Below are 26,597 nucleotides of genomic sequence, written 5' to 3'. Positions count from 1 at the left end.
AGCTAATCAATGCTCTCAAATTTTTTGGTCGGAGTTGGCCGTTGCTGTAGTCCCGATCCGATCGAACACATGCCCACCAAGCCACTTGCAAGTGCTCGTACTAAGCACTTGCATAAGTATAGGCCACCAAGTTATTAACAACCCCTTGGCCACATTGGCCACAGTTGGCCACTCGTCTTGATTATCTTGATTTTGCAATTGCTCATGGCATGAGCCAGCTTTGCCTCGAGCTCTGGAATTGACTCATGGCCCATTGTTCCTAGTTCTTTCAGTGGCCACCCGTTCGACCCCAATAAAAGGCTTTCGGACTCGCTTTAAAACCATTCTTCCCGCCCAGGTGGTGCCGCTCCTTTTTACAAACACTTTATTTACATGTCCACTATCAGCGCTCCTCGTCGCGTTCCAAAAGGTCGTCGGATCCGCAAACTTCCTCCCACCAAGGTTCGCAATGCCCGTACAGTGTATGTTTCAATGCAAGCTTCAAGATCTTGTCGTGTTTATACGTTCATCGATCTTCTAGTAGACCCAGAGCCACTAGCACTTCCTCACGAGAACCTTTGACAAACTCGTCCAACGCCACGACGTTGCACAAGACCTTCGTCCGACGCGTAATATTGTTTTGGAAACGCATCAAGGAACCAAAGCGTCCCCGTCATTCCAGACGCTTTTCCTTCATCCCTCCTGGGTTTGTCACTGTAGATCCGGCCCAATTCACCAAATCCGCAAGGCGCCGTGCTATCTACGTGAACTTCTGACGATTTGCGTTGCTTAAACAAAAATGACGAATTATTAGTTTTTATGACTGCAGCGCATTTCATACCACTATGCATGCATTGTAAACCAGTGTAAACCACACATTCACGAATTGTTCACGAATCTATCTTGCTTCCGTTCCAATGACCTCCGAAACTAACAACAGTCAATAACCTCCGTGTTCAAACGAAAGTATGAGCGTGCTCAGCTCTCGACATGTCACTTTACCGGCAGTCCGTCTCTAGGACGATTGTCAGGTCATCTCTGAGGGACTTGAGAATTACCCCGGCTCGTCGCCTCTTTACAAAGTCGGCGCCTCCGACGCGCACTCCCATCCGAACAAGTGTATACGCAACTGTCATCGCCGTTTCAGCAGGGCTCTTTGCCGTCTACTATTTTGATGCTCGATCTGCACTGCACCGCTACATTTTCACACCAATCTTGCGGTTTGCGCTTGATGCAGAGACTGGTCACAAGTTCGCAGTCAAAGTCCTGAGATCGGGGTTAGCCCCAAAGGATCCCGTTCTGGATGATGCCAGGCTTAATTGTCAGGTAATAGCTTTGCCTTGTGACATCGCTTGACCGCTCAAAGTAGTTTTTAGATATGGGGTCAAGAAGCTAGCAATCCAGTCGGTCTCGCTGCCGGGTTCGACAAGGACGGTGAAGCTATTGACGGTAGGCGCCATACGTTACCTTCGCCAATGTCCTAAGTCTGCTTCAAGGCTTGTTTGAACTTGGGTTCAGTTGGGTAGAAATTGGGAGTGTTACACCAAAACCTCAGGTATGTCTTTAGCGACGTACTTGCACGATAACCAAATTTACGTCTTGCAGCCTGGAAACCCCCGTCCTCGCGTCTTTCATCTTCCAGAAGACTCTAGTTTGATAAATCGCTATGGTTTCCCGTCTCAAGGCCACGCTTCAGTTCTTTCTAGAATCCGATCTCGAATCCCCCCCTTCACAAGTGGTCCGAACCGAGCGTCGCTACGAGAAGGTTGCCTTCTTGCTGTCAACTTGGGCAAAAATAAAGAATCACCTGCAGACTCGATCGACGATTTTGTTACTGGCGTTCGTACGTTTGGCCCATACTCTGATGTCCTGGTGGTGAACGTCTCAAGTCCGAACACTCCTGGCCTCAGGTGTGTACCGTTGTCGTCAAACAAATTGTTAGATTCTCACCCGAATAGAGGACTACAAAATCGCGATGTTCTAGAGCGACTTTTAGACGGAGTAACCAAAGCTCGAGATGAGCTTTCGCCCTCAGTATTGACCTTTCGAAAACCAAAACTGGTCTTGAAATTTGCCCCAGACCTCAACGAATCGGAACTGGCTGACATTGCGGATGTCATCAGAAACAGTAGCATTGACGGAGTCATTGTGAGCAACACAACCGTACAGCGACCCAAAAGCCTCGTAAATCGTACGTCGTTTACTTGTCGCCATGCAATCTGAATATCTCACTGGCCAATAGCGAACAAAAGTGAAATGGGCGGTCTATCAGGCCCTCCTGTCAAACCTCTTTCGTTAAAAGCCCTTCGTATTTTGCGTGGCCACCTCCCAGCTTCCATACCACTCATTGGGTGTGGGGGTATCTCTACAGGAGCAGATGCTCTTGAGTTCGCCAAAGCTGGTGCCTCCATGGTTCAAGTCTACACCGGCTTTGGATACGATGGGGTTGGAGCATGCAGGAGAATTAAGGATCAGGTTGTGGATGAACTTACCAGAGAAGGCAAGACGTGGAGCGAGGTTGTGAATGAGGCCGTGGATAAGCTGAGCTTGAAAGAGGCTGAGAAACCGACAGAAATCGACCAAACGAGTGCTATTTCTCTGCTGATAGCAGAGGCTCATGAGCTGAAGACGATGCTCGACAAGCTTGGGGATAAAATGGGCGAGCAAGATGCCATTTCTATTGGGAAAGAGAATGGTCTTGCGGCGGCGGCGGAAGCGGCGGCTGATACCACTTGAGTCTTAGGTTGATTAGATTAGATAAGGAAGTTGTAATTCCTTGACCATACACGCCATGACCAACATGTCGGTTCACACCATCGTGAGAGGGCCACCCGTCGCTGTCCTCCAAGCTCGCGTGCAAACCTCCCGATATTGACATATCTATCGGACCATCAATCTACTTCTCTGAAATGGGAGCATCTGAAGCGTCGAGCTCAAAGCCTTCTTTGCAACCAGTGGCGTCGCCTATCAAATACTCAGATGTAAACCTACACCGCACCAGCCTTCAGGGAAAACGGCAGAAATCCTTCTTGAAGGTCCCAGATACAAAGTCAACAAGCCTAGCTTGCTTTACAAAGGATAACGTTAACCAGTTCGACACATTTACATCCGACGCTACTATATGCGATGCAGATTCCGGCACGCAATTGCAACGGCACTCCGACCTTTGGTTTGAAGATGGTAGTGTTATCTGTCGCGCCGAAAACACTCTTTTTTGCGTTCACATGTCGCAACTGGCTCGCCATTCCCTGTTCTTCAGGGATATGTTCGCGCTTCCTCAGCCTGCCGAACCAAAGTCCTTGGATGGCGTGAGTCGACAACATATCCCTGTCATATATTTGTACGACACAGCTGAGGATGTCGGAAACCTCTTGACAGCGCTATACGATGGCCCGTATGTGATATTCCTTCGCGTCGTATGTCACCTTCGCTGAGTGCTGACTACCATTACATCAGGTCCTTTGGAAACAACGATCAGAATGATTTCCGTATCGTTTCTGGTATCCTGCGCCTATCGACAAAATATATTGTTGATTCCTTGCGAGCAAAGGCCCTGGCGCATCTCAGCACCGCATGGCCATCAAGTTTACGGGCCTGGGATCTCCGAGAAGACCTGGCGCGGGCCTACGAGTTGGAAAGTACGACCCCTGGAGCTCACCTCTACCCCCATCCTTTCGTGAGCACTCTCGCAGATCTGGATACATCGTTTCAGGCTGACATGAATTTAGCTTATCATCAACCTTGCCAGGGAAGTTGACGCGCCCTCCCTGCTCACCGCCGCCTTTTACGACCTCTCACGATGCTCCTATGCTCAGATATTTGAGCCCAGCGAGGATGAGGCACTCTACAGACCATCTGGGCCGCCCCCACCTCTCTCGACAAGCGATATGCAACGCCTTTGCTTAGGCAAGGAAGGTGCACAACATGCCATCACATCTTTGATTCATGCGATGGGCAATGGTCAATCCATAAGACAACATCAACCGCACACGGCACACAACCATATAAGACGGTCATCTGGTCAAAGTTCCACGGTGTGTGTCTCTGCCGCTGCGTGTCGAAAGGACTTTTCGGAGCTCGTTGACCTGGCAACGCAACACTACCTCTTTGATCGCGAGAGAGGGTGCTACGATCCCTTGTATGTCGCTGAGGAGCTGGGTCAGCTCAAGAGCGCTGAATTTTCAGAGTGCAAAGCGTGCGCAAAATCCCTCGAGTCGTGGGCTGCTCGTGAGCGAGAAAAGATTTGGAAGTTGATACCTGTGTGGTTTCGATTAGATGCAGAAACGCCTGGACCCAGATAATAGACACCCTGTAAATTTTCCTCGCAAATTTTCTATCAGGGAGCATGATATTGGGTGACTTTCCGTAACACAAATTCTCTAGATTTGAATAAATCGACGAAATCTAGGGTCCTTTGCCGGGATGCCGAGTCTTGTAAGGGTTCGACTTTGATGGAGTCCCTGGTTGGAACCCAGTTACAAACCTTAATCTATTCAGAGGGTACAGACCCCTCGAACAGATTTCAAACACTGGAATCAACCCTGCCAAGGGGACACCTTTCCTTCCTGGGTACGATTCCTTCCCACATGGCTTAGTCAGCTCTACCTACTCTCATACGGCTGGGGCATTCTGCTCCCTCTCGTTGCAGTTCAAAGCCACTACAGAGTCTATTAGAAGTGTCAATGTCTTATGGCTACAAAATCCCCTCCTGGAAACTGTTGCTCCCTTTACAAACACCCTTCTTGACACCTAACTCACTGATCCACAGCCATGTTCAGCTCAACTTGGGATTTTTTGGGCTTCACCCAGAGTGTGGTCTAATTTCACAGCGGGGTGGATGAATAATCAGTATAATAAACCCATCCACGGGCCTACACGACCTCAGAGCAGCTCAGATGGGAGGGAAGTGAGTTTGTACAAGGCAAGCAAATACATCAAATAGAATCTAATCAGTTGGCGTTACGGTTTATTCACTCCAATAAACCCTCCTGTGAAGTTCTCGTTTCAAACTCCGATAAGGGACAAATTTATTCATTTTTATAGATTTGAGTTACGGAAGGACCCCGGGCAATAGCAGAAAAGGCCTGATCCCGAAAATTGGGTTTTTGTCCGGACGCCTCTGCACCAAATTTGTCCGGACTGGACCTGGCCTACCACACCCCAATCTCAAAAATTTGTCCGGACGGCCAGATCAGGGTAAATTTTTCTCTACAAATGTCCCACAATTATGCCCAAATATAATATCATCAAATATTTCGCAATGTCAATTATCGCACTCCAAAGCGCCAATTCGCCATACGGTGTCCATCTCGTATCTTCGTTGATTCGAGAAACTCTTTGATTTCTAAAGCTACCGTCTCCTACCAAGACCTCCTTCCCTCTCATCTCTCACTGCCCGTTCTGTCACTCCGACAGCAGAAAGGTTCGCATTACGTCATATTCCTCCGCTAAACACTCTTCAGGTTGCTGCAGGTCCAGCTGCGTTCTCGCTTAATGCACCAACGGAAATTTCCGAGAAGCTCTTCGTGAAAACTTACCAATGATGAGCGCTGAGCGATTGCCCGATTCACCCGACACCATTCGTGACGACGAGGACACTCAACTACGAGACGAGACGATTCCTGGCTCCCTCGCATCCTCCTTCTGGACAAAGAAGTGAGGATTCAATATTCATTCCCGAACAAGCTTATCAGCCGTTCCGGGGTCTGCATACCGACCTCGCTTGCATTCCAGGGATTTGGAAAGGAGGAGCTTAAGCGCGAAGGATGATTAGGCCCAACGGCAGGAGGGATGAAAATTAAAGCCATACGCAAGACGTACGGTATGTGGCTTCGACTTCTTCATTTTTTGTTGGCTAATAACTGAGGTGAACGACACTCCACTCTCTTACATGGACAGTGGTCTCAGCACCCTCCTTAGTCACCCTGTTTTGGTCCAACCATTAGCCATAAGTCTGACACCCAATGTTATTCAATTGTTTCTAATCTCTCTTTTATTGGTTCGTCCACCAGCTTTCCCAAAGTTGGTCAACTGGCTGCTTTCAGCGCCTCCGTACTCATCCATACACACCACCCTGGTTCGTGTCCGACAGTTCACCATTCCGCCGCCAACCCAAGTTCACCGTTCCACCACCACCATTCCACTGCCAACCCAAGTTCACTGTTCCACCATCAACCCAAGTCTCGTCGATCCGAAGCATTCCCACGTCGGCTCGCCCGCTGCCTGTATATCAACGGGCAACTGTGCGGGATAGAGAGGTAACGCACTGAACTATCCAGCGCAATGTATACAGCAATACTACCCTACCGTAGCGGTACCCAGCTGTCGGCCCGTCGTGCATTCAAAATCATCAAACACGACCGTCTGCCTCATGACTTCTATGCGCACTAGTCGAGCCACTATGGTGGAACACGATTTGCGCAGCTCAACGTGTAGTTATTCTTTCCTCATCTGCCAACTTTCTAATCATCTCAGAGTTGACTTGACGTTAATATTTCAACGTCCCCATCTCGACAATATTTCCGTATAGACGTTCAACTCCTCTAACGCGATGACCCACCGACGATTCTCCTTGGGTTGCCAACGTCCTTTCGAATGCTGCATGTCTCCTAACACCCTTCCTTCCCTTTTCCTGCATCCTAATCGTTGTGCTGGACAGGTGTGACCACTGGCCAACGAGATCGCATTGTCACCTTTCCGCTCGACGTTCTACAGGCCAGCCTAATTGTATGTTTTGTATGTAGTGCGGAAGTTATACATGATACAACATGCTATACATAAGTGGATAGGTCTGTACTAGACTGCATAGGTTTTGCATAGTAAGTAAGATGTCAGCAATGAGGCACTGGTGGATTGGTAGTTTCACGGCTTCATGAAGAAACACTAATCTGAGTTGGCGCAGGTCAGTTAGACCTGCCAGTGGAGGTGCATCTGCTTTGGAAATCAATAGGAAATTGTTATGGGACAAAATATTTGATGGACAATATCAATATTATATTATAGAATAGTTAATTTATTTCGGCATATTGATCGGCAAGTGTACAAACATCGGTCTTAGCCGTGATATTGAAGCTGGCTGGTCCCTGTTGCCATAGTGATAGATATGTCCATACTTTTATCAAACTTTTATGTATACATTTTACAATTCAGGGTTACAGGTAGTGTTGTTGGCAACAGCTCGCCAGCTCGCCACGCCAGTTTCGCCAGCCGGCGATCGCCGGCTGGCGAAACAAAAAATTAAAAACAGGGTGGCGAGACCTGGCGAAGTTTGCCAAAATTTCAGAGAATAACAGACCTTTATGGGCACATAAAATATCATCTATGGTTGTCAACGTCGGAAAATTCTGACTGCAGGCCAAATTCCCCAAATTCCCTTTGAAAACCAATTCTTGTTCCTGATTTGAATGCTCCGATCCGTTGATCCCATCCAATTTTGATCTCGACAATACTTACACAGACCCAAAGCAGGCCTCAGCAGTGAGTCAGTGACGAAAAATGATTGTGATTGCTGAGAAAAAAATCAAAGATAATAATAGGATACTATTTTGGCGCAAAACGACAGAAATTCAAATTTTTTCATTCGCCAGCTTCGCCAGCATTCGCCAGCATTTGCCAAGCTCTCGCGTACTCGACTCGCCAAGCCGGCGAGTGGCGAATGGCTTCGGAGGTTTTGCCATCCACATTAGTTACAGGTTGCCTTGGCCAAGCGAATTGTGGTCGTCGAGGCAACACTGCCCTGGACTTGCCTAATTCGACACTTTCCTGTTTTCCTCGAGCTCTTGGTTCATGATTCAACTTCATGTAGCCTAAGGGTTTTCTTTGTTTTTTTTTTTTTGAAAAGTGGCATTCGCAATGGTGGCGGGCGACAAAGAAACCTTTGTGTGGTATATATCTTTTCAGCGATCGAACCGTGCATCTTTACAAAGGCGGCGATGGCTAAGGGTGGCCATCGCAACTCAATACACTTGCAATACACAATCTCCATTGTTCCCGACCCGAGCCACCCTAGGCCACCTTTCTCGCCTATATAAACTCGCCTCCTATGCATCAATCTTCCTCGTCCCCATCTTTCTATCTTTTTTCTCTTTCCAGCCCGGTGCTGCCGTTCTGCTCAGCTTCAGTCCAGTTCAGCATCGTTCTTGCATTTACCTTCCTTCTGTTTCTATTTCGAGATCTTCATTATGGTTCAACTCTCGTTACTTTTCCTCGGTCTGGTCACCGCAGCTTCCGTTGAAGGAGCCCCCATGCTCTCCAAGCGCATTGCTCAAGTTATCTCTGCATCAACGGCGAAGTGGGAGCAAGCTTGTGTATGTTGCTAATCTCTGCCTGGTCCGATGCCGTCTTAACCGTAATCTGTCTAGCTTGCCGCCGGAGGAGGTCAACAATGCAACCCTCTCTCAGTCGCGGCCTTTACTACTCTCCTTGCTGCCGCTGGTCCCTGCGAACAGCAAGATGCTGCTGATAACATGATGGACCTAGGGAAAAAGCTTAACAGCGCCCAGGTGATTACCTTGACCCAAATTTTCACCCAGCAACCCCGCAACACCGTGAGTCCACCAGCCTTCAATTCATCACGTTCTTTCTCACCTCCGTTCCAGCCAAATTCCGTCGCCGTGCCTTATTGTCAAAAGGCACCCAGGAACGCCGAACTTAGCGGCCTTTTCCAATGCCAATTTCAAGGAGCGAACCAGAAGGTCTTTGTTGGAGGAGTGGCTGTTGGTGGTGCGGGCACCATTCCCTTTGGGCGCAATGCACCTCTCAACCCGCCTGGATCGTGCCCTGCTAACCCCGCTGGCCCCATCGCCGACGGAACTCAACTAGTCGATCTCACTCAGAATCCTGGAGCTGGGAATAAACCCGCGACTGGCAACGCACCTGCAGCAACTACCAAACCTGCTAAACCCGCTCCCTCTCCAGCGAAGACCCAAACTCCGATCGCCGGTGCACCCCCTGCTCCCGCTCCTCCTGCTGGTGGCGCCGGCGGGTTCAAGCTTCAGAATGGCCAAGATGCACAGGCTCTGAATAAGAAGTTCGCCGGTCTAACCTCTAGCTCTCCTTGTACTGGTATGTTTACCTTGGTCACTTCTTATCTTCTTTGAACTGACTATTTTTATTTTTGAAATAGCTGGTGAAAATGCGTGTGTTAATGGTGGATTTGCTCAATGTGTCGGTGGGAAATTCGTTGTCACTGGATGCAGTTCCACTTTGATTTGCGCTGCTCTCCCGCTCGTCAATAGTCGGGGTACATCGATCACCTGCACCACCCCAGCTGATGCTCTTGCTCGCATTCAAGCGACCGGTGCCACTGGTGGCATTTCCGGCTGAGAAAAATTAATGGTCATGACCTTGGAATATCTGTACCACATAACATTTATATTCATTCATATTATGTACCTACCCCTAACGAGTAGAAGACGTTCATTCTCAATGTATTTTTCTTTGGGCCACCGGAACGATTTGCCAAGGAGAAATTTCTTATCGCCAGAAACGCGTCAATCACCAAATTATAATCGCGATCACAGGTGACGATGTGCCCGATGAGGAAACAATTCAAACATGTGTAGTGTCCTCTTCATCCTCATGACCAAAGTCAATGCCATAGATGGCAACGGTGGCCACGGCCAGCTTGAGCACAATGGATAGGCGTCTCTTTGTCCTTCGCTTTGGCCCGGAACAGTGACAAACGCCAATCAAGCTTTCGCTTAAAACCCAACTGGGCCGCAAGTGGCTTCGGTTCTAGACGCGCTCCTTCTCACAGGGGGTTATAACGCTGAACGACGATTGAATCCTCTTCTCGAACGACCAGTCACCCAACGCGCGTCTTCCGCAACTTGTTCGACGCGACAATGGCTCTCTTGCCCTTCAGCATTTCATATCTTATCTTGACTCCTCGGCACGTTCGCCTGCCTGAGGGAGTCCAAGTTCCACCCGCTCCGCGCGAAACCCCTAAGTAAGTCCTTTCCTATAATCAAGGCCTCCAAAGGTTACCAACAAACACTTCAGGAGTCCCGTATCAACTCGATGGTCAGCCGACCTCGCCCGCAGAGCGAAGTCGTTCCGCTCCCAAGCAAGCAACAGATTGTCGTCGCCGACGACCGAAGCCCATAATGAAACAGAGGATCTGTCCAGCTCGTAGCTACTTGACTGGATGTTGTTAGGAACATTTCCGTATATTTGGACTGTATCAGTTGCAAAGTAATGTAAACCCTCAAGAAAAATGATGTACCATTACATATGACGATTTAGACTCGTAAACTACGCTGACTGGTGGGGACTTTAAGCGCGAATTATTAGTATCGACCAAGTGGTGCAACGTGGTGGACCAGTTAGATGGAGGTCTTAAAAATGCAGTACAAGCTAGACGAAAGCGTGAAGAAACGTGAGGATGATCCATAGAATGACGTGAAGTGGGTAAATATTGCGAGGGAATGTGAGAGGGAAGCAAAACGCAGATGTCCATGATAGTGTAGACCCTAAATTCAAATCAGAGGTGATGCAGATGAGTCTGAAGCAAAGGATGGCGGAGAGGAAGAGCTGGTGCTTGCAATAGAGCCACCAGTGAACATAGCTTTCAAGGTCATGTCGTTGCGCAGTTGCCTCACACGTTCGATCTCTTCCGCACCGCCCGTCATCTTCAACTTTTTCTTGTCAACAAATTCTGACAATTCAGCGTGCAGGTCGTCCGACCTGGCCGCCAACTCCTTCTCTCTGTTCCTCTGGTTCGCTTCAATGGCCTTCAACCGTTTTTCTGGGTCCACCTGGGCGCCCCGGATCTCGAGCATTACATTGCTCAGTCCGTTTGAACCTTCGTCAGGTGGAGGGGGCCGGAAGTTGCGGTTTCGAAGCCGTATGGGTCCACCTGATCCACCAGGGCCTCGAAGAGAAACAACCTTCTCAACGTGACCATAAATCTCCAACACGGCTTTATGATCTTCAAGAAGATCGCTGAGAAACTCTTCTTGATGTGTGAGGAACTGTTGTTCTTCAACTATATTCTGCAACTCTTCTTCCCAGGTTTTCTTCCACATGGGTTTTATGGTGTCGATGTGCTCCTTCAAACTTTGCAGCTCTGCGGCAGTGGAATCAATGTCTTTTTTGATGTTCTTGAAATACTGTGCTTTGGGCGTGATATGTCTCTTGATGACATCGTCCTTCACACCTTCGACAGTGTCCTGCAATTTTTCCACCTCCGTCAAAGCATTTTGACTGCGAATATCAAGCTTCTTCTTGCCGGAATCAATATATGCCCGAGCCCCACCAACATTGGAATTTGCCAGCTGTTTCACAGATTGTGTTTGGGTGCGAAGCGTGCCCAACGATTCCTTTGTCTGTTTCATGAATTCGGTGTATAATTGTCGCATGATACCAATATCTCGGCGAAGGTTCTGGACTTCGTCAAATTGTGTCTTAAGATCGTTAACCACTCGACTTGAGTATTCTGACATAACAGAAGCTCCCGTCATTTGTTGTTGCAACGACTGACCCGTTATTTGCGGAGGCAAACCACCTTGAAATGATGAAAAGGATAAAGAAGAGTTATCTCCGACATAATGCGATAGACGACGAGCAACATGCTGAAACTGTCGGTCGGATGGTCGAGGTGGAGCTGGGGTGCTCTGTGCCAGAGGGTGCTGAGCCATTATCTCAGACGGAGTTGAAGAAAAGCGGTGGTTGCTTGCTACAGCCGACTTCAACTCCTTGATATCGTTGGACAAAGTCGATATTTGAGTATCTATGTGCTGTTTAATTTGATCCAGGGCTGTTGGAATGCATTACTTGGGTGACTGCTCAAAGCTGGGGGGGTACTCACGTTCAATATTTAACGATATTAAACATTTCTCCTTTACTTCATCCGTATCCTCAAGCTCGTACTGTACCCCACTGGATGGGTCGCGTATATAGATCGCAGGAAAATTTTCCAGTCCAGGATTATATGAGAATTTATCCACAAATAAGACTCGAAGGGAAGAGAACGAGAGACCAGGTTCAACCACAACCTTCTTGACTTCCCGACCCAGCTGCAAAAATACGGTGATTCGAGAAGGATCTGCGGACAAGCTATCAGCACCAATTCGTTGTGAATCGGCGGCGAGGGTCACAGGCTCCGGCGTTCTTGACGGAGTCACTGGCAAAGGTGGCACCAAAGGGGCCCTGGAGTTCACTTCAGGTGTAACTGCTCGTGAACCAGACCGACGGAAGGACGCTAAGCTCGCGTCACGCTGCACCTGAGGCGGTTCGGGTTCTTCGTCGTCAACCTCAGTCAACACCGCCAACTCATTTTGCGTCAAATTTCCTGATGTAGCGGCAAACGAACGGCGATTAGGATGATTGTTACCCCGAAGAGAACGCTCTCGTGTCGTGGACGCTCCCGTCATCTTTGAAATGTTGTAGGTCGAAAAGCGCTTGGAGGCTCGTCGTTCTAGAACGTCATTCTTTTTTAGAGCAGCCAGCGAATTGGCAACCGCAGGCGGAGGTTCATGTGGACTCATTTCAGTAGACGAGGCGCCATTCATTTGAGGACTAGATGGCTCTATCAGCACGGGTGGGGCTGGAGCCGATGGTTTGTCGACGAGGGACCATCGTTTCACGCTAGCAGGAACAGATGATTGCTGTATTGGTGGGGCCTCTTCTATTGGAGGGGTATCGATTGTAGGTGGGGTGGGCGCAATCAATTCTGGAGGAGGAGGAGGAGGAGGCTCAAAAGGGGGAGGAGGGGGAGGATCCACACTACGGGGGACGGAGGGTTGCCGAGGTTGCTGAGGTTCACCATAGCTTGACGTTCCATTCTGTCCCGTCGTTTGATCAACCATAGTAGGGGCAAAACCACCAACAAATTGGTCGTCTCCGTTCGAATCAGAATTCTGATCTCTTCTGCGGCCTGAGGTTTGCACAACTCTTTTCGAAACACTCCCAGCTGCTTCTGGCGCCTCTGATGCATCTATTGTTCTTGAGAGTTGTGAGCGATGGGCAGTACCGTCTCCACGGCGGGAGGTTCTCTCTGAACGTGAAGATCGACTTTCCGTTCTCTCGTGGCCTTGCTCTCCTGAACGGTGTCGTTGATCCGACATAATTCTGCGATAGATAGATTGCTTGCCCCGTAGGCCTTGCAACAAATTCGTGATGATCTCTCGGACGGTCGGCAAATAAATTTCAAGGTTATCTGAGGTGGCATCCTCCGCTAGACATTGCTCCAATACATTGCGTAAATCGTTGGGGACAGACATGAGCTCTCTGTGTCAAAAGTTACGCAGCCGTCAAGGAGACAAGAACGGATATCATTAACGCACGCCATATCAATATTAAACCCTGCGAAAGCTGTGACGGCTGCATTGAAATCGTTCCCCAAGCGGACGTATACGTCGCTCACTTGGGTCTCGTCCATCTTCATTTGACTCCAAAGCGTAAGGGCTTCCAGTAGTTGTTTGATAGATACCAAAAGTCGGGTCACTGCTGACTCTACTGGAGGCTGAATTCGATTTATGGGAACATGAGACTCCAGTTAAACTGCATTCAAAGGCTGCATTCTTACATTCGATGGGTTCCGTGACCCTCGCTCGCTTCGGCCTGATGCTGAGGTATTGGATGAGATTGAATGATTTTCGCGTCTTGAGGGATGTCCATTCTGAGGCTGGGGTGGACGCGAAGCCATGGTAAAGGTTGCCGCTGAGATACTTAGAAAAGACAAGTAGAGATGCTCATGGAGGGAAGATTCGAGGGCGTCCCTGGCCCAGCCACTCAATCAAACATGACGTGAGAATTCAACCTCCGAGTCCCATTTCTGGTCACAAAACACAATTATACTATCTTACACCCTACAAAACACCTATAAAGATTATACGTTTAGCTGAGGTGCCCCTTTCCCCGCCAGAATCATATCGTCTACAATATCATCCTTCTCCGTGCGCTTATACGTCCGAATTGTCTCCCCGTAGTCTGAAATATCATAAACACGGAATCTGCGGTCAAACCTACAGCTAACATTGAGTTTTCCGTGAGTCATCGGAGCCACCAATGAACTTACCCAATTTTTCCGTAGCCAGAGTATGATCCTCCACCACCAAAGCAGAACCACACCCCCTTTACGCGACGACAGTTTTCCGTCACTTCATGAAAACGTGTGTCGGCCAAAATGAAGGGAGATATCGGAGAAAGACATACCATGGCAATGTCCATTCCCAATAACTTTCACCTCTTGAATATTGTTGGTTATGTGCTCACTTTCCAAAGCTTTTAGGATGCCCCTTTCGAAAAAGCCATCGCTCTTCTTCGCGTTGCCGGGCGACTCCAGACCGTGCAAGCCCACATCAAGGGGCTTCTTTGTTTGAGAATCTATGTCTGCCTTACTATAAGATTCTGGCCTGGACGGTAAATTAAGTCAGGTTTTCGGGAGCAGTTAAGATGGCTCATACAAAGGGATATGGAAGAACATCAGGGCATTTGGCTTCGCCAGCTTTGCCACAGCGGGCGTGATTTGGTCATCTGGCTGTTGTCGCACCTCCCAATTGTGGCCAAGGTCTTTCCCGGTATCAGGAGAGAAGGGCCGTTGTATTGATTTGATTGAGGCTAGGAAAGAGTTCAGGTGCAGTGGGGTTCGAAAAAGATCTCACGACGTGCCTGATTCTTGAAGGAACCAATCTATTTGACTCTGCACGTATAATTAGAAATAAATGGAGTCGCCAAGAAGAAAAACCTCGAACCACCGACCTGACGTATCCAATCATATTCTGTTGGGATGAAAAATCCAAACCAATCAAGCACTCCTTTGGAATAAGAGCCGGAATCCAAGAAGTAAAGAGTCAGCAAGTGCGTCTTTGACCTAGACGAACATAAAAAATCAGCACGAAACACACTCTGTCGCAACGATAACTTACGCATCCGCGCTCTTGACTTTTAAAACGTAATTCCCAACACCATGGACATCCTTTGGACCTCGCTCTACAAGGCTGTATGGCAAGGCTTTCATCAGGGTCATCTGTTGATCTTTCGCGAGACCGTCCTCTTCGTCATGATTGCCAAAGACAGCGGCCCATGGAATACCCTTATCCGTTACTGCTCGAGCAAATTTTGCCAAAACAGATTTTGGATCCCATGTGGTGCCCTGTCCATTCAGTTGGTCGCCACTAAAAACTACGAGATCTGGTTTCTCAGCGTCAAGTGCACGGGAAATGAGGGAATTAGTGAGGTTGTCTGAGTGTTCACAAGGGTTTAGCAGGGTGTCGCGGCAAACCCCTTGCGAAACGGAGAAGTGCAGATCAGCGACTTGAAGAATCTTGAAATTTCCTGAGCGGGAGAAGTGCAGTGGTGGAGCACGAGGCACAGCTGGACCGAAATGAATTAAGTGAGATCAAGAGGAGGGAATGGCCGTCAAACCTTTCACGCCCCGTCTGTATGTCAACCAAGTCGCCTGAACTCTTCCTTTCTCGGGTAGTGTGGCGGGCTTAAGCTTCTCAAAACCGTACCACGGGACATCTTCCCCGTAGATCACGTCTAGTTCAGTGATAATGTGCGCTTTCTCTTCTGACGTCATTTGACCTGCCGTTTTGCCCGTCTTATACCATATAAATAAGGGGGGTATCCTCAGCACTCCAGCTCTCAAAGAAGTGTGAGCTTGATGCCATCCATCCAATGGCTCGGGTTGTTCTTTTTCGGGCAAGAGACGAATGTCGGTTATAAGGTTGATATCTTGACGCCTTGTGCGACGATAATACACATTCTGTGTTATCACGTTAGAGATACACAGCTTATCAGCTAAAAAAGACACCAACCAACCAACCGGACATATAACCGGCCTCCAGATTCAAATTTCGACCAACACGGACCCATTTGCCCATAATCGCGTCTCGCTCAGGTGTCGTATCGGGTCCGCACAGTTCACCACCAACCTCAGGGTTAATAAGACATCGTACAACAGCGATTTCAGAGACTAAGCAAATATATTGTTCAAGTTAAGAGTAGATGGAAGAAATGCAAAGCGACGCACGGCCAGTGTCATGGGGGAGAAGAGGAGACCACACATCTAATGGTAGACTCAAGTTGTCCACTTTATCCTCGGATTCTGTGACGTCCCACCAGTCGACTCCTTCTGGTGTGTTTGTTGTGTTGCCCAAAGTAGTGGTCCCAGCCTTGGTATCGGCAGCCTCATTCATGCTAACCACTTCCCAAGCTTGCCAACCCATTCTTTGGACCATCCCTGGACCTCGACTCGGCTGGTAGAGAACAAATATCCAAGTAAGAAGCAGAGAGAAACCAATAACTGTCGTTATTGGTACGCACAGGGAACGCAGTGCCCGAAAGAACCTATAGCAAGAGGGAGTGGGCATGGTTCCGTCGGCTCCAGGGCAAAATGCAAGACTGAAATGGTGTCGAAGATGACAACGCCTGCAAAACGACTGTCAAACTCAAGGTAAGCGCAAATTGAAGATGTGCACTGCTAATCAGTATGAGCATCACACACGTCGTGCGTCACGTGTCAGTGAAATTTCGACTTTCTGCCCACTGTCAGTTCACCACGAAATGCTGTCTCTTCGTCGCTGCAGCCAGCCCTTGCGGCGGCGCCTTTACTCTACAAAACCCACCATACCAGACACAGCTCTGGCTGCCCGTACAGCATCGACTCCCCTCGACGTCCGTCACCGCCGTCGCACACTGGACACTCGTCCAAGCGCTTTCGGTACCACTGATGCTACCGTAGACGGCCTCACTCCAACTGAATCTCGACGTTACAAACGTCTTCGGGCTATTGGAAAACTTCCTAAAGTCGATGGGGAATATATTTCCGAGGCTCAGTGGATAGAGAAGGTGAACGAACGCCGTTCCCGTCTTCGTGGATTCAAAAAGGTTACGAAAGAGGACGGTATAGAAGAGACCGCGGTCTTGGGTAAAAGGGTGTACCTTCCCAACATTATCTTCAAGCTCGTCCGGAACAATACACCACCGGGCATGCCTTACAACCCTTACGAGGCCACTTTTCGCATACCACATTCAGTGACAAAAACCGACATCCGATCATACCTGGCTGCCGTTTATGGGGTCAAAACGACATACGTCCGCACGGACAACTACATCTCTCCTGTGTACCGCAGGTTGGGATACGAGCGCAAGCCATTCAAAACGTATAAGCGTGCCGTAGTCGGCCTCGTCGATCCATTCTATTATCCGCTCCGTATGGAAGAGATGGAACCAGAGGACAAAGCGGAGAGAGAGAAATTCATCGAACAGAACTTCCACATTCAACAGTCACGATTCTTACAGAAGTACGAGCTGCTCCGCATGACAAAGGGCCAAGGCGCTGCGTCGTGGAAGTTTAATGCGCCTTTCGCCACAAAACGTTCGCACATCCTGAGACTAGTTGCGGAACGCAAAGCAAAACGAGAAGAACTTATTTCCGGGATCGCTGGCGAGATGAAGACGTTGAGAGAGAAGGGAGAACCTATTGATTACAGGAGCCTTACTCCGAGCGCTGAGTCGTAAAATGATTATATTATTTCACGTGATGCGCTATTTTATGAGACAGGAGACATATAATTGCATGCCCGTGAGTTTTTAAATACTCACCAACATGGACTCCAGCGATTCCATTCTTCATGTCTTCGGGTCTATTCGTTGTCCTCCTTTTCACCCAGCTACTCCTTTTTTCTCTTGCAGCTCGTCCCCATCACCGAGCATCACAGTGCCAGCCATTAAAGACTTCGTTCTCTGACGCCTCCTCTGTGGCAGCAAACTTGTCTGCTTCCTTCGTAGCCGTGAGCCCCGAGGAGTCATACCAGGTCGGAAAAAGCGGATTAGAGCTCCTTCTCAAGGGACCAGACGGAAACGTTATATCGGAAGGTGGCGTGAACGATGAACTTGGGACAGGCGCTACCGTCAACTCGACGTTTTTTCTTCTGTAAACCATGATTCTTTCTATGCATGCAACTCGGAGCTTAACAATCCATAGATATGGCGTAGTCACTTTTGAGATCGCCGCACCCCCTGTGCCCGGCATAGTCACAGCTGCCATTCTCCTATGTAGGTCTGGCCGCCCCTCAAGCTAGGTGAACTGACGATGCTTTTGAACAGCAAATGCTACCGATGAGATCGACATTGAAATACTTGGTGCGGATGTTACACACTGGCAAACTAACATGTTTGCGCCTCCCTCCGGCACCAACAACTCCACTCCGGCGCAACCGATGTACAATGTCTTTAGCTCTGTGGAAGGCATAGGCGCCAACCACACGGACATCACTAAAACCCACTCCTACTTTATCAACTGGACAAGCACCCAGATTGATTGGGGAGTCGATGGGCAAGTGGTACGGACGTTGAAAAAAGGTGTGGATTATTTGAATTGTTCAGCGCGAAGATTAAAGTATGCCTCAAGTGGACACAGAAAAGAATGGAGTATTTTATTTCCCTTCTCATCCTGCTCGGATTCAGATCGGAATCTGGGATGCAAGCAGCCCATTAGGAACGTGTCAATGGGCGAAAGGTCCAGTCAATTGGGCACAAGCTCCAGGGATAATGAATGCCACGGTGAAGAGCATCACAGTAGAATGTCCATGAGAGGTGTCAAAAGATATCTTCAATGTAAGTCTGTACTACTTATGGTACTTAGGGCCCTATTCGATTTTGAATTGGTACTTTGACGCGTCTGCACGTGATCGCGAATAGAGTGTTTACGTTTACCTTGTTCGGTATTACGTCTAGGGATAAATATAATAGGCCCTTCACCAATTTGCCTTGAATTTCTATCTCTTTTTTTCCCTTCTGTCATGTACCACGCCGTTTACACACCTCCCTCTTCTCCCCCCTCATCCCCTGCGCGTTCAATATGGGAAGATTCCTCTCCACCAGCATCCCCCATAATCACAGAACCAACCATGGACACGATACGCGCAGATCCGCTGGCAGGTTCCTACTTCTCCAACAGAAACAAGCGACCTGTAACTGGTGACTTTCGAGAGAGTCCGTCGAAGAGAGCCCGGCATCGCGACTCTGTCGACTCTGACGCGGAAGAACCAACCATTACAACCATTGACCCAGCTCAGTCGGCTGAAGACGAGATCTGGGAGGCAGCGGGCACGAACGCCTACGAAAGTGGACAACTTAAGATTGACTTGGGGTACATCTTTTTTTGCTATACTCCTGTCGTGTGACTTAAATACCTCGTTCTTGTCATACTAGAGGTCGTCATCTTACAAAAATACCGCCTCAGTTCATTTTGGATCTGAAAAGCATTGTCGTGCTGCGTGATGCTCCAGGTTTATATGACGACGAGAATTATCCTGGGAGAGTATCGTCAGCTGTCAAGGCTGGCCTTACGGCTGGCAGACGACCGTTCACCCGCGTATACACTGCTCCTGCAACCACCTCTCGTGAAGTCCCGCGAAATTTCAACGATCGCTCCCGTTCGATCGCGAATGTTGCCGTGATGAACAGCATGAGACAGGACAGGGCTGAACTATTTCTCTCAAATAATAGTATCTCGAAACTGCCGCTTGAATTGTGGAGTTTGCACAACCTAGCTATCCTTGCTCTACGTATGTTCGGTTATCGCTTTCACCTGATATTTACTCACGCATCTCATTCTAGAAAACAATGGTCTCACCTACCTTCCTCCGGAAATAGCACGACTTAGGAATCTACGAGAGTTGAACATTGCAAACAACCGTCTCAAATTCGTGCCGTCAGAGATGATGAACATGGAGTTACATCAACTTCGCCTGTTTCCCAACCCCCAATTTCTTCCCGAACCGGACTCTCGCCACCTCCCACGACGAGCCGTCTCAGAGATCCGACATACTTCTGGTGCAGTTCCTTCGCTTGTCGAGCTTATGCTGCGCAAGTTACTGTCTCCACCAAGTAACGATTTGTCTTTGGATTTCGGATCGGGCGCCAGGGAAAATCCGAAGACGACGCTGGAACAGTTGTATGACCTTCCGCTGTTGAGTGGGAATGGATGGCGACCTTTATCAGGACTGATACGAAGGATACTCAACGCTTGTGTTCGAGACTGTATTGCCGAAGACTTTGCGGAGAAAAACAGAAGATCAGGGGAAGACCAATCGCAGGAAATAACGGGTGTGGGTGTTTGCGCGAACCCTCAACATGATGGGGTATTCCTTCAACATGCGGAAGAGCGCTTCACCTGGGAAGGGATTATCGCTGGTCAAAGTGTAGGTGGACCTGCGCCTGTGAGATGGCGCGGATGTGGACGGGGATGTCTGTCATTCCTTCAAGAAACCGTTGGCAAGAGTAAGGATGTAGACTTTGTAGTGCAGAGCGTCCATTTTGGGACAGACGAATTGGGATTTGATGAGTGACGAGGACCATCCCAGTGATGAGCACGTGACCATGATGATGTTTCATTCCGAAATCTTAATTCTCTCATTACGCCGCTTGCTATCCTTTGAGTATTATGTACTCTTTCGCCTGTGCCGAGCCCCTTTGCTCCACGAGCGAATTCACCGAACAGTGCACGGACCAGTGCGTCGTCGTCGCCTGCACTGATCCAGAGCACCCAGAGGCTATCTGCCACCCAGGAGAACATGTTCACTGTGATCTCGTCTGCGATAGCTCAGCCAATTGCACAGATTGCAATGGCTTTGACGCCTTTGTTCGTTCATCCTCCTCCTGGTTTCCTTTATCTTTTTTCTGATCCTTTAATCAAGCTGCAGTGTTGCACTGACTATCATTCTTATCTCTCGGAGCCTCGGCCATATGACCAGTGCAACTGGAGCATTGACGACTGGGGCAAATCTGTTGCACCCAATGTTGTGCCCCCACTTCCACCCACACAGCCCGTTTACCCCTCCCCATCCATGATACCGTGCATGTGGGGCGAATGCAAGGCTTCTTTTGCATCGCTTGGTGAACTCGTGGGTCACGTTAACCTTGAACACCTCCGCCAGCCCACTTTTATAAACAATACACCGGAAGCAGATCCCTTGCCATGTTTGTGGCAGAATTGTGATCTTTCGTGGTCTCCAGAATCCATTGCGAGCTCGTCGACGGCTTCCGAGTTTGATAGCCTTCGAGCTGCTCTGGAAACACACCTTTTGCAAGACCATCTTGGCTTAAGGGATCATCCACTGGGACGACAACAAGCCGTCGCGTCCCAAGTGGCGCCTTCGCCAACGGAAATTCCCCCCACCGTATCTTCCACTTCCCACTTCTGTGCTTCTAGCACACACATTTGTCGCTGGCAATCTTGCGGCATGTCATTTGAATCGTGCGACGCTTTAACCGCACATATCACGACAACACATGTTGGGAGTGGAAAAACTCAATATGAGTGCTTTTGGGAAGGTTGTCAACGTCACGGAGAACATGGCTTCTCAAGTAAGCAGAAAATCTGTCGGCATGTGCAAGTTAGTCCATCATTCCCCCTCAAAAGAATCCTTACTGATACTGGCTCCGCCATTCAGTCGCACACTGGACATCGACCCTTCCAGTGTAAAATTTGTCAACAAAACTTCTCGGAAGTCGCGACTCTCCAACAACACATGCGGAGGCATACGCAGGAGAGTGAGTGACAACTTTACGGTTTACCACGGACCTCTCACCCGCCGCAGAACCCTATGTATGTGACTTCCCCGGCTGCGGAAAGTCATTCGCCATAACAGGGGCGCTGACGATACACAAACGGACTCACAACGGACACAAACCATTCAAATGTACCTATTGTGAAAGGGCATTTGCTGAATCTTCGAATCTTTCAAAACATGTTCGTCTTTTTTATATGCTTCGGACTGCGTCAACAGTTGACAAATTCAATTATGATAGTTGCGTACACACACTGGTGCACGGCCATACACGTGTGCAGAACCTAATTGCGGCAAATCTTTTGCACGGCCTGACCAGCTTTCCCGTCACATGGGAGTGCACAAAAAAAAGCCGCACGATAAGTAGGTGCTACCACCTCAACCAATGATTTATCTCTACGTATACCTGGACACCTTGTGATTTGGTACTAGGGTTTTGTATTTATCGGGAATGTGTCCCGAACAGTTGCTCGCAAATGCAGCTGGTAGTCATTACAGTGCTTGGGCTGTCTCCTTTACGAGGAACAACTGAACTCTTGGAGAATGTAAACCACGCCATGTTATTCTTAAAAATGGGCCACGTATACCTAAGCTAAGGAACATTTACCGGCGACGAAAAAAGTGCACCTCACGGGGTTCATGAAGACGAAGCATTTGGTTGGAGGATGACTTTCTCGTCTCGACGATAATGCCAAGGGTTTTCCCCTGCATCAACGTGGTTCCGTCCTTCTCATTGCTTCGCCTTCTAGATGAACTGAGCTTCCCTTGAAGGACAATGGAATCCTGGGAAATTTGAGACGTGAAGTTCATGGTCACCTGCGCTCCGGCGCTGCCTTTCGAGTATTCGTCCAAGTCAAGACGTTCCACGTCCGGACATAATTTCAGGAATTCACCGATCGCACATGGAGCCGCCGTCGTTTTTGAAGTGGAGATGGTGTAGACAGTGGGAGGGGTCCACGGCGCGCACGGTATTTTACAACGCCGCGCCTGAATGATCGCGTCAAGAAATATTGATGGAGTCGATGGAGGAAAGGTATAAATGACATCCAAATTTACGACGCTGAAAGAATACACATGGAATGTATTTCCGTTGTCCAGGTTGATGCATCCATCGTTTGGGTATATGACGGATATGACCTGGAGCAGCGGTAAAGAGGGAATCGAGTTGAGCAAGTGCATCGCCTCCAACATAGATCTCCCATGCAAAAAATCAACGTCGGTGAGGTCACTGCACTGAAAGCGCCTTCGGGGACACGAAGACTTTTTTTGAATGGTAATCGACTGGCAGAGTTGTGGGAAGGGAATATCTCCAAGCAACTTGCGGTATACGGGCGACTTCCGTTGAACGATACGTCGGTATTGTGGCAAGAAGGTCGAACATGGTATGACCACATCCCTGAACGATATACGGCAAAAAGTGGTCAACCACACTTTCGAGACGAGGACAGCCGAAGTCATCAAGGAGACTCTATCGCCTAGAGACTGTAGAGATGTCCAAGCCTCTCTGAGAATTTGTTCCAATAGATCCACTGGCAGTGAGGGCCACCCCTCGCCCTCGCCGTCGCGCGAGGACCATTTGTCTGAATCGAGGTATATTTGGTGCATCTGGGGAGCTGTACTCGGATGGAGGGGTATTGGAGGTGTGCTCGGGTGGAGGGGTATTGGAGGTATCGTGCATATGGGCTTGAAAAAAGGAAAAGAAAATCAAAAGCTTTTTGCAGCTTGCGGAAAGGAGTCATCTCCAAGATGGTAGTGTGAGTCATCGGTTCAGGGATTTTATACCGATCAAATGATCGCAAATCTTAGACAGGGAGATAAATTCAGCACTAAAGATACGGGTATGAGAAGGAAAAAAACTAGACCGACGAGAAAGTCAGCCCGCTGGTTCTACCCGCTTCCGAATTATTTAATATCCTATTCCATACTGGTCTACGTGAGCTGTAAAGTCCGGAGCGGGTGTTGGGATTGTTGTAGCTACTGGAGTCGAGGGACCTGTGAGGGAGAATCTTGGAGGTATAACTAGTCCTCTAGTCCTTCTTGTAGAGATAACTTTGTCTGGAACGAGGTTATTCATCATTGTAAGCAGGGAAATGATTGTGCGCACTGATTTTCTTCATTTCGTCATAGCCTTTTACCCTTGCTTTATCACAGCCTGGGTCAATGGATGTGCCTTCATCAATCGCGACGTAGTCAATGCGTCTTTGGTGAATAAACTCTTCCTTCAATTCCCAAGGTGCGTCTGTGGTGACCTCGTCGACCCAACGACAGTGCCGGATCATTTCTGACCTTTCTACCTCAGGCCACAAGGAAGGATATCCGTGCTGGTTCAGAAGTTCGTCTGAAAAGACCCCCACAATGAGATGGACGTAGGGGAATGCAAGTTTGGCTTGACGGAGTTGAAGGACGTGACTTTTTAGGGAACGAAGGGGTATCCAACCTTAGTTGAAGGCCTACGTTGTACTAGCGACGTCACTCACCCTACATTGAAGGTGTCGAATGCCCCGTCGACATAGACACGTACAGTCTTGTTCTCAAGGTCGTCTCTCTTGACAGTGCTTCCCAGATCGAGAGTTTTGCGAAAATACGCTTGCACCTCGCTGGCAGACCATCGAGTAGTTTCAAATTTACATCGTGCCGCTTCCGAAGGTGGCAGCTCAGCTATCGGTGCAGGCCGTTGCGCCAGATCTGCTAGACTCGATTCCAGCGACCTTTGGCTTGGATTGGAGATAAGATCATAGTCGTCGTCGCTCAGCACTGAAGTGGAATCCATATTAACTGCTGGATATGGTGGGCTGTGGAAAGGTCAAGGAAGCATCGTAAAAGAACCATGGAGCTGTTGAGGCTGGGATTCATCAACACGAGGTGAGCTCAGAGATAGACCAGCGGTCCGGTTTCCCGTCATTACATATAGTACTACATGCAACCCAAGAGATATCTGGACTTGAATCTACAACTTCAAAAATTTAATGGCTCAAGTAGTATTCCCTTGAAATAACGGTCCAACCATTGTGGATCCCTTGCCATGGCACCCACTACACCGTCCGGTCTCACAACGATAATACCACACTTCCGCCCAGCATAGGCTTCATGGGCATGGCCTTTGGAATCTTCAAAAACCAGATTGACGTGATCAGGTAAGTCAATGGGAACCGCCTGTTGCGATGGAACAATGACGGCGGTTCGAAGGACATCCTTTGGATAACCTGTCACCCGTTGGAGTGACGCCTTCGCATCCACTAAGTGTGCAAAGATAAGAACGGTGTGGTAGGAGGGCCCGAAAACATCGCGGAACAATGAGCTCTTCTTGGCTATCAAATCCGAGCGGAGACGGGTAAGGTCTGGCGAATCTGGTGCTCTATCACCCGCTTGCAAACCGTCGTTGACGCTGACGCCGTATGAGTCGGATCTCTCGTCGACGCTGTCTTGCGCAGTAGGCTCGGTTTTCTTCACCTCGTCAAGGATAATTGAACTCCATCGATAATTGATGCCCAATTGAAGAGTTGAGCCAGAACGGTTCCAGGCACCATCATCCTTTGAAGATTTCACAACTCCGTTGAGCAGCTTAGTGGTCTGCTTCAGCATTTCTGAGACAACTGGAAGTCGCTCCTCGGAGTAAGTATCGAGAAGAGAGGGACGGGCGAGGCTTTTGACAACGAGGGCAAGCTTCCAGCCGAGATTGAAAGAGTCTTGGATGCTAGTGTTCATACCCTGAGTGGTGCATGAACTCACTCTTCGGTTCTTAAAATAGTGGTGCCTACCTGGCCTCCAGTTGGACTGTGAACATGAGCTGCATCTGAAAGGCATCGTCTTCATCATTATGTAGCAAAAAAAAGGATGTCCTCGGTACCTCCTGCCACAAAAACCCTTCCCACCTTGAATCTGTCAACCACTCGAATGTTCGGTCTAAATATGCGGGGTAAGATAAGGACCGATAAGACACAATGCAATACGCACACATAATGTGACATCCAAATGATGTCGCCGAACACGATATCAGCTCGATTCCCAATGTTGTCACTCAGGAATTTGCGGAGGGCATGATGACTCGAAGACACCTCAACATCCTGGAGGTTTTCGCCCACAAGGACGAAGCTGAACCGTCCTGGAATTTCAGTCCCACGAATAGTGATTCTACAGATGTGATTAGCACTTCAATATCACGTAACGGAGGGCGCCTCGTACAGAGTGTTTCCGGCATCTCCCCATATATGCCAATGCTGTGGACGGCAGTATGAATAAACATGTCCACGCAGATGCTTGTATACGGCAGACCTTTGGAGAGAGTCCTTCCACCACGATATCGCCCACAATAAACTTCTCTACCCTCGTCTCACCCAAAAAGTTCAGTCCAAGCTGTTTGCGGACAGCACCGCGGGCGCCGTCTGCGCCAATGACCCAATCGAAAGTAGCGTTCTCTGTAACAACATCGCCCTTGGGTTCCCCGACTTTAACGAGGGTTGCGTCCACGCGATCGTCGAACTGCTGAAACGACCGCAGCTCTGTGCCCAATTCCACAGAGCAACCGTGCTCTGCCAGCGCAGTTCGCAAAATTGCCTCCAAACCCTCTTGGCCCAATAGCACGGGGTTGAGCTAACCAAGAGCAGATAAGCCTTTAATAAGCTTAGTAAGTAGAAGAACGACGGACATATGGGTTGGTAGGTGTGGGATCCCTTGATGGAGTCATTTGAAATTCTTTCAAAACCTCGACACCATCCGATTTATACATACGAATGGTGGGGATCGATGTACCAGCCTTGGTGATTACATCGACAACACCAAGAAACTGAAATAATTCCAGGGAACGAGGCTGTGGATTACAGGTTGAGTCCATCGAAATTATTCTCAGCGAGAGACACGATACCATGATGCCGGCTCCGCGTTGCCCAATCCTAGGGTTGATTTCCTTTTCAACAACCCGCACTGGGACTCCATTCTTAAGAAGGTTAAGAGCAAGTACCAGACCAGAAGGTCCTGCTCCGACCTGGAAAGCCCGATATGTAAGGGAAACGGTCACCAGAGGCTAGATTGACACGTACAATGAGGACTTTGGGGGCGATGTTCATAACTGCGAGTTCCTTGAGGGTAACACCATTG

At 48.9% G+C, this 26,597-nt stretch overlaps 13 protein-coding genes across 13 annotated transcripts; 9 read left to right on the top strand and 4 right to left on the bottom strand.

Moving 5' to 3' along the window:
* The first annotated feature begins 255 nt into the window (after window positions 1-255).
* On the top strand, window positions 256-882 carry LACBIDRAFT_305516 (uncharacterized protein). The gene is made up of 2 exons (XM_001875188.1): window positions 256-461; window positions 521-882. Exons 1-2 carry the CDS (start codon window positions 373-375, stop codon window positions 753-755), a joined length of 324 nt encoding a protein of 107 aa, XP_001875223.1. The 5' UTR covers window positions 256-372; the 3' UTR covers window positions 756-882.
* Window positions 883-969: 87 nt separating this feature from the next.
* Window positions 970-2,715, top strand: LACBIDRAFT_305515 (uncharacterized protein; the record flags this gene model as incomplete). Its single annotated transcript, XM_001875187.1, has 6 exons — window positions 970-1,305; window positions 1,356-1,428; window positions 1,476-1,534; window positions 1,585-1,889; window positions 1,938-2,170; window positions 2,222-2,715. The coding sequence occupies 6 exons, from the start codon at window positions 970-972 to the stop codon at window positions 2,713-2,715; spliced, it is 1,500 nt and encodes a 499-aa protein (XP_001875222.1).
* Window positions 2,716-2,770: 55 nt separating this feature from the next.
* LACBIDRAFT_321863 (uncharacterized protein) lies at window positions 2,771-4,732 on the top strand (the record flags this gene model as incomplete). The annotated part of the gene is made up of 6 exons (XM_001875186.1): window positions 2,771-2,797; window positions 2,829-3,373; window positions 3,436-3,655; window positions 3,708-4,206; window positions 4,388-4,413; window positions 4,499-4,732. 6 exons carry the CDS (start codon window positions 2,771-2,773, stop codon window positions 4,730-4,732), a joined length of 1,551 nt encoding a protein of 516 aa, XP_001875221.1.
* Window positions 4,733-8,159: 3,427 nt separating this feature from the next.
* Window positions 8,160-9,303, top strand: LACBIDRAFT_292104 (proline-rich protein; the record flags this gene model as incomplete). Its single annotated transcript, XM_001875185.1, has 4 exons — window positions 8,160-8,285; window positions 8,340-8,525; window positions 8,577-9,042; window positions 9,104-9,303. The coding sequence occupies 4 exons, from the start codon at window positions 8,160-8,162 to the stop codon at window positions 9,301-9,303; spliced, it is 978 nt and encodes a 325-aa protein (XP_001875220.1).
* A 450-nt stretch (window positions 9,304-9,753) lies between these two features.
* Window positions 9,754-10,216, top strand: LACBIDRAFT_305512 (uncharacterized protein). The gene is made up of 2 exons (XM_001875184.1): window positions 9,754-9,928; window positions 9,982-10,216. The coding sequence occupies exons 1-2, from the start codon at window positions 9,825-9,827 to the stop codon at window positions 10,112-10,114; spliced, it is 237 nt and encodes a 78-aa protein (XP_001875219.1). The 5' UTR covers window positions 9,754-9,824; the 3' UTR covers window positions 10,115-10,216.
* Window positions 10,217-10,457: 241 nt separating this feature from the next.
* On the bottom strand, window positions 10,458-13,438 carry LACBIDRAFT_229313 (uncharacterized protein; the record flags this gene model as incomplete). The annotated part of the gene is made up of 6 exons (XM_001874605.1): window positions 10,458-11,363; window positions 11,550-11,737; window positions 11,789-12,151; window positions 12,326-12,526; window positions 12,995-13,209; window positions 13,266-13,438. Coding segments are annotated over 6 exons (2,046 nt in total), but the record flags the coding sequence as incomplete, so codon positions are not given.
* Window positions 13,439-13,810: 372 nt separating this feature from the next.
* Window positions 13,811-16,298, bottom strand: LACBIDRAFT_244580 (uncharacterized protein; the record flags this gene model as incomplete). The annotated part of the gene is made up of 10 exons (XM_001874604.1): window positions 13,811-13,946; window positions 14,000-14,081; window positions 14,137-14,336; window positions 14,388-14,541; window positions 14,676-14,794; window positions 14,850-15,297; window positions 15,349-15,691; window positions 15,738-15,901; window positions 15,959-16,025; window positions 16,056-16,298. The coding sequence occupies 10 exons, from the start codon at window positions 16,296-16,298 to the stop codon at window positions 13,811-13,813; spliced, it is 1,956 nt and encodes a 651-aa protein (XP_001874639.1).
* A 550-nt stretch (window positions 16,299-16,848) lies between these two features.
* LACBIDRAFT_163947 (uncharacterized protein) lies at window positions 16,849-17,136 on the top strand (the record flags this gene model as incomplete). Its single annotated transcript, XM_001875183.1, has 1 exon — window positions 16,849-17,136. A coding segment is annotated over one exon (288 nt), but the record flags the coding sequence as incomplete, so codon positions are not given.
* Window positions 17,137-17,561: 425 nt separating this feature from the next.
* LACBIDRAFT_305507 (glycoside hydrolase family 16 protein) lies at window positions 17,562-18,605 on the top strand (the record flags this gene model as incomplete). The annotated part of the gene is made up of 3 exons (XM_001875182.1): window positions 17,562-17,863; window positions 17,915-17,985; window positions 18,037-18,605. 3 exons carry the CDS (start codon window positions 17,562-17,564, stop codon window positions 18,603-18,605), a joined length of 942 nt encoding a protein of 313 aa, XP_001875217.1.
* Window positions 18,606-18,731: 126 nt separating this feature from the next.
* LACBIDRAFT_305506 (uncharacterized protein) lies at window positions 18,732-20,282 on the top strand (the record flags this gene model as incomplete). The annotated part of the gene is made up of 3 exons (XM_001875181.1): window positions 18,732-19,081; window positions 19,144-19,499; window positions 19,552-20,282. The coding sequence occupies 3 exons, from the start codon at window positions 18,732-18,734 to the stop codon at window positions 20,280-20,282; spliced, it is 1,437 nt and encodes a 478-aa protein (XP_001875216.1).
* Window positions 20,283-20,377: 95 nt separating this feature from the next.
* Window positions 20,378-21,870, top strand: LACBIDRAFT_305505 (uncharacterized protein; the record flags this gene model as incomplete). The annotated part of the gene is made up of 5 exons (XM_001875180.1): window positions 20,378-20,575; window positions 20,637-21,329; window positions 21,387-21,486; window positions 21,534-21,685; window positions 21,745-21,870. 5 exons carry the CDS (start codon window positions 20,378-20,380, stop codon window positions 21,868-21,870), a joined length of 1,269 nt encoding a protein of 422 aa, XP_001875215.1.
* Window positions 21,871-23,259: 1,389 nt separating this feature from the next.
* Window positions 23,260-24,292, bottom strand: LACBIDRAFT_305504 (cholinephosphate cytidylyltransferase). Its single transcript, XM_001874603.1, has 3 exons — window positions 23,981-24,292; window positions 23,608-23,912; window positions 23,260-23,558 (listed from the first exon to the last, which is right to left on the bottom strand). Exons 1-3 carry the CDS (start codon window positions 24,271-24,273, stop codon window positions 23,410-23,412), a joined length of 747 nt encoding a protein of 248 aa, XP_001874638.1. The 5' UTR covers window positions 24,274-24,292; the 3' UTR covers window positions 23,260-23,409.
* Window positions 24,293-24,458: 166 nt separating this feature from the next.
* On the bottom strand, window positions 24,459-26,566 carry LACBIDRAFT_305503 (uncharacterized protein; the record flags this gene model as incomplete). Its single annotated transcript, XM_001874602.1, has 7 exons — window positions 24,459-25,211; window positions 25,262-25,296; window positions 25,351-25,406; window positions 25,458-25,605; window positions 25,679-26,093; window positions 26,149-26,484; window positions 26,540-26,566. 7 exons carry the CDS (start codon window positions 26,564-26,566, stop codon window positions 24,459-24,461), a joined length of 1,770 nt encoding a protein of 589 aa, XP_001874637.1.
* Between the last annotated feature and the right edge of the window lie 31 nt (window positions 26,567-26,597).

Source organism: Laccaria bicolor, genomic scaffold (assembly GCF_000143565.1).
Source record: "Laccaria bicolor S238N-H82 LACBIscaffold_2 genomic scaffold, whole genome shotgun sequence".
NCBI lineage: Eukaryota > Fungi > Basidiomycota > Agaricomycetes > Agaricales > Hydnangiaceae > Laccaria > Laccaria bicolor.
The sequence above is the reverse complement of the archived record's forward strand: the minus strand, read 5'-3'. Positions and strand labels throughout refer to the sequence as shown.